A 6,000-nucleotide genomic window follows, 5' to 3' on the forward strand; every position below is an offset into this window, starting at 1 on the left:
CCTCGAACAATTTTAACAAGCTAAAATGAATAGTTGACTCCAATTATTAAAACCAAGTGTGGTTCATACTTGTTATAGCAAGCTCGATTGCAGTTTATAATCAGACAAAGCCCACCAACTGCCCGTTATCCTTTCGCGGGCCCCACCAAAACGCACCAATAATGAGAGAGCCGCAATTACCTAAAGTCCTCAATTACAAAATCAACACCAAAGTCACCTAACAAAATGAGAGAGCTCATTGTGTATCTTTCTTTTCCAATTTTATCTGGTAGAGGGGGTCTGCCTAACCCCAGCTTACCCATCAAAAAAAAAAATCAACACCAAAGTCACCAATTGCTCTGAAAGTGTCGGGAGAAATTCCCATATTGGGCCCGTTTGGATACCTCATGCATTTATATTTTGATTTGGCTTTGAGTTTTGGATACAAAACACATCAATCATCTTCATGATCATGTAGTAAGAGAGAGAGAGAGAGTGAGGGAGGGGCCTGTTTGGATACCTCATGCATTTGTATTTTGATTTGGATTTGAGTTTTGGATACAAAACACATCAATCAACTTCATGATCATGTTTTAAGAGAGAGAGTAAGAGAGGGAGGGAGGGAGGTCTCGCTGCTGCCGGAGCAACGTCGACGAGTAGCGATGGTGATGGAAGTTGCCACAAATATTGATTTCCAAATAATGTTTTGCAGAAAAGATTTGAAAATCAGGATTTTTTGCACTGTTGTAACTAATTTGAAAATCCTAAGGATTTGATCTAGTTCCAAATATCAACTAAATCCAAATCTAAATCTTGCTGGTATCCAAACATGGCCTAAAAGTTGTGATGAATACTAGGTTCATTCTTGCAAGCAAGATTTTTCTTATTCTGGCGCATGGCCCACATGGCACATTGATTGGAGCCATTGATATGGTGGGACACGAGACTGTCCCGAATCAAAATAGAGATCCCCCATGTGTTTGATCAGGCCTGCAATCGTCAACGGCTAAGACCTGTTGAGAAAATGCCAAAGGAAGTCACTTGCGGATTGAGAAGTTTGGATCGCCCATTTGACACAAGATTGATCTTGGCCCTATGATCTAGTGATGATTGACCAAATCAACGACTCTGATCACACCACACGTGCGCCAAATGGCATATTGCCTCTCCTTGCTCTCTTAGGCATGCCCCATAGTTGTGAAAAAATCAACACTAATCCAATATTTTGAGGAACATGTTGGGGCTTTTGAACATTAGAATAGCAAGACATGGTTTATTTTATCCTTGGACAAACTTGCTATCCTCTGTCCACGCTTGGTCTTTGTTCTTGTATAAAATTTACCGAAAAAAATTTGTGAACAACGGATGAAATAATTTTAAGATAAACTTATCTGAATAGGATAGCCAATACCAAAGCATTATGTTCATTGAATATAATCTCATGGCTGAAATGCTGAATAGGAAAGCTGCCCGTCCATAGGAAATTATTGGGAAGATAATGTTTTAATCTCTATCCACAGAATCTTTATAAGCCCACAAAAAACAAACAAGTTGGCGGATATATTGAGAGAAGAAGGGGTGGATTGGGAGGATCTATTTATCGGCAACTCCATACCTTTAGGCCATGTTTGGCAGCCATGAATTTTTTTCCACGGAATCTTGACTTATCAGGTGGTGGGAGACGGGCAAGGAGGATGGGAAAAGGAGAGAATTGAGACAGCCTGTGAGAGGGGAAGGGGAGAAGTGGCTGAAAAAAAAGGAAAAATAAATACTCTTTATCTTCACTCGTGCCCACTGAATTCTCTCCCTCACTCTCCGTACCCCTATCTCAACACTTGGTAAGCTAATATTCCATGAAAAAAAATCCATGTTTTCCAAACATGGCCTTAATAATACTCAAGCTCAAGCTTTTGAAGTAGGTGGTGGATTTATAGTAATGGATTGCCAGTTTGCCATTGTTCTCTTTGTTCCATGTTTTCCAAACATGGCCTTAATACAACTCAAGCTCAAGCTTTTGAAGTAGGTGGTGGATTTATAGTTATGGATTGCCAGTTTGCCATTGTTCTCTTTGTTTTGGGGTTTTTCATGTTCGATTTTTCACTTTGCTCCTCTTGGAATACCTTGTCCAGCAGCGGATTGTATATTCCTTTCTTTGGCAATAAAGTTCGGTTATCTTCCCAAACAAAATGTTGATAGAAAACACCTTGAATGAAGGCGAAAAGATTCATCTAACAAAACCCATCAAAAAAAAAAGATTCATCTAACAACTTACTAGGAGAAAAAACAAGGATTTATTTTCTAGCAAGGTACAAAACGTATAGTCAAATGTTTCTCCGTTTAAGTAACGAATTCTACCCGATTGAAATTTGAATGAAGATGGATCCAGATATCATCATAATCTCACTAGGAATGATAATTTACTAGTACAGATTTGATTAAAAAAAGTAAGTTTTACATTCAAATGTAAAAAATTACACCAACAAAAACTATAAGATCATAAAAAACCCATAATGTAAAAAAGAACCAAGATTAGGCATGAAAGATGCATAATGATATTACACCAAGATCTTGATAAGAGCACCCTGAAACAAATAACCAGGAGCTTAAGCAATATCATCCAATCAAATAATGGGTACCGATACGGCAATACTAAGAGAAGCTCTGGCTGGGAGAATCATTTTACAGTCTACAATCAAGCTCAGTGAAATCCAAAACGATCACCCACTTGTTTTTCATATACAGTAGCTCTGTACCACAATGACAGTAAAAAGATTAACCAGGACCTAAAAAAGGTGAGAAAATCTCTGGAGATGCTCAAGTACGAAAAGTAAGCTTGAAGCCAATCTTGAGGCAACTTTATACATGTTGCAGCACCAACCATTTAAATGGCATGAGTTTCCATGTATACCGACTGTGACAATCAACTAAAAACTCATGGAAAAACACCACTGAAATTCAGGCAAGATAAGCTAAAGGGATGTGAATGTGATGCAAACGAGGTGGAAGCTAAAGCTCTTCTTTAGAGGCTTAGATGGTAGAATGACACAAAGCTTGGGCCCCTTATCATTGAAGGTGACTGAGCTAATGCAATAGCATGGGCCTCAAACAAGGTTATCTGTCCGTAGAAGATGTCAATCATCATTGCCAAGATAAGAGACCTCGTCCCGAAAATCAAACACAGATTTTCCATCAAAGAAGGTTAGCTGACAAGGTAATAAACTTGCTAAAGACAGTACAGAGGGGGAAGGAATGGCAATTAGCATTGGGCCATAGGTGCCTATGTAATTAATAAGGAAGACTTGATGCTGTAGCGATCAAAGGTAATTGAACTTCCGGGGAGATAGATGGAGGGTGTAACCAAAGATTCTTTTTGATTCAAAGAAAGCCAAAGCATTAAATGTTACCATCGAATGCTTGGAGATCAGTGGGCAGATATCATGAATTGGTGTGTGTTTTGTCTGTTTGAATGGGGTGGAGCTACATTGACGTAATACATGCTGCATAGTATGATTTCAGTATCTGGATTACTCAGTATCAACAAACTGGTTTTTATCTTTCAGAAAATATGATAGCAGATGTGATATGAATTAAAGAAACAGTAAATTACAAATGCAATCCGCCAAATTTCACGTTATTTTCCCATTTGAATCAAAATATAATCATCCAAATGCCTCGACTTCAATCAATTCTCCAACTTATTGTGAGACCTGTGATAAAAAATCATCCATGTACTGGGACACCTTGTCCCTTTTATTATTTTAATAAAATTCACTGTTAATTTTCAAAAAAAAAAAAAATCATCCATATTTCAGACTGATTTTCAAATAATCATTCATATGCATTATAAATACAACGATTTAAATACATGGAGTTCAATCAATGACAATCATCCAATTCTATGATCAACAAAGGACTTACACAATATGTTTTTTCAGACCACTTTCATGACACATCACTAAGACAGCCACTCAAATAACCAAATTCAGAAAAGTCCCAAACAAAACCCATCATGAATTTCAGCCAAAAAACTAGCATATTTCCCTGCAATTCATGCAGCAAATAAAACCATTTGAATGCTTGTTTTCAGGCCAAGCTACCCTTTTAACTTCCACACATTCCAAACCAAAGATAATCAACTATTGAAACATTTTAAACAAATTATTGTAAATAGGGCCAAGCTACCCTTTTAACTTCCACACATTCCAAACCAAAGATAATCAACTATTGAAACATTTCAAACAAATTATTCTAAATAGAATAATTACAGTCACCAAATCCACCATCACATATTTATGCACACACTAGACACATACCATTCTAATGGGAGAACAAAATAACAGATATAGCTAACCTCCAAAACAAACACGAAAAAAGAAAAGAACAAAGAAGAAAAAAAACCTTGTGTTCTCCCTACATACAAGATTTAGCACTGAAACATATTAGCAGATGCCATGATGGGCTGGGATGGACAAGGCAGCTGCCATGGCCTCATAAGAGGGTCTGGTATTTCAGGAATATCCATTGCCAACCCACTAATCTCCTCCATGATATAAAGAACAGAGTTCAGAGACTTCAATCTTTCAGTCAATTCCATAACTTGCGTCCTCAAAATAGTGTTCTCTGCATCCACTTTCATATATTGTTGGATGGCAAAATTAACCTGCATCACAATCTGATTGTTTTCAGTTTTCAGCTGATTGATTTGGCTTATTAGATCATCCATATGCTTCTGCTTCCTCATTCGCGACCTCCTCGCAGATTCCCTATTAGAAAGCATTCTCCTCTTTTTCCTAAGATCCATCATGTCTTCGTCGGACCCAGAATTTTGATATTGTTGTGCAGTAGACATAATTTTTTGCATGAAAAGATAAAGAAATTATGCCGTTCGATTGAACAAGTTTGGCGTTATAAGTACTAGACCAGATTAGAAGATAAACAGATTAAGAGATCACATAAAACCAGTAGAGGAATGAAGCGGAGAAGGATTGGAGAAGAGGGATTCTGCGTAGGCGTAGAAGAACTATTTGGTTCATAAAGGCTAGAAATGGGTTTTCCATAAGAGAATGAACATAAACCTTATTACAATCAACAGGTCATCAAAGAGATTGAGAAATTTATGAGATCAAGCTGAAAAGGCCTGGATTCAAATCCAGTGTTTTTGGGATGTGTCTAGAAAGAGAAAACTCACAAAAGAGAGATCAAGAAACACTAGCTATGAATCTAGGGCAACAGTAATGAGTCTGAAAAGTCTATAAACCCCCTTAAGAAAGAATTCGGCAAAAGAAATCAAATCAAAGGCCGATTAAGACCCAAAAAAAAAAGATTTTATACTTGGGTTTTTCTGTAACCAAAAAGGCCGTCAGAAAATTCAAAAAGAAACCCCAAATGCTCCCAGGAAAAAAACAAAATCTGTAATTGGTTTTTTCTCTAAACAAGAAATTAGAAGAGAAACACGAGATTCAACCCAAAATCAGATTTTTAGATCTGGGTTATCTATATCTAAGCAAACTATCCAATAAATCAAAGAGAGCCCAGATGAAATCAGGCACAAATCAGCAAAAAAGGAAGAAGGAGAAACACTTAGCTGGATCTATCTCTTCTGAAGGATATATAACAGACACAGAAAGAAAGGACAAATTTAGAACAAGGAAAAGCAGAAAAGGTAAGTGGATTTAGGCACAAGGAATTAAGGAAGGGAAGATTTCTAGGGCTCAGAAGACGGATTTTTATAGCCGAAAAAATGTGTTTTTTTATCTTATCTTTTTGGGGTCTAGAAGGTGCAAGGAATATTCGGCAATGAGTTTTGGGGAAAGAACAGTACAGATATGGGCGAAGAAACCGTGTCTAACTAGCCAACCATTTCATAGCTGTGAGCCTCCAAACCGATTATTGGACTCAAATTACATTATTTTTAAGTCCAATAATCGGTTTGGGAGCTCGCCATAGGTTATCATAATCTCAAACGAACAGCGGGGCGGGGAAAGTGATTGTGAGCGGCCCCTCATATAAGCTTATATGAGG

At 37.4% G+C, this 6,000-nt stretch overlaps 1 protein-coding gene across 1 annotated transcript; it reads right to left on the reverse strand.

Moving 5' to 3' along the window:
- Positions 1-4,402: 4,402 nt before the first annotated feature.
- On the reverse strand, positions 4,403-4,828 carry LOC143881271 (bZIP transcription factor 53-like). Its single transcript, XM_077384257.1, has one exon. The coding sequence runs from the start codon at positions 4,826-4,828 to the stop codon at positions 4,403-4,405; it is 426 nt and encodes a 141-aa protein (XP_077240372.1).
- Between the last annotated feature and the right edge of the window lie 1,172 nt (positions 4,829-6,000).

Source organism: Tasmannia lanceolata, unplaced genomic scaffold (genome assembly GCF_043159265.1).
Source record: "Tasmannia lanceolata isolate RefF3 unplaced genomic scaffold, GAP_Taslan_0.1 ptg000007l, whole genome shotgun sequence".
Lineage (NCBI taxonomy): Eukaryota > Viridiplantae > Streptophyta > Magnoliopsida > Canellales > Winteraceae > Tasmannia > Tasmannia lanceolata.

Bases quoted from the DNA above. Each gene is read 5' to 3' on its own strand.
- LOC143881271 (XM_077384257.1), bottom strand. From the start codon at position 4,828: ATGTCTACTGCACAACAATATCAAAATTCTGGGTCCGACGAAGACATG.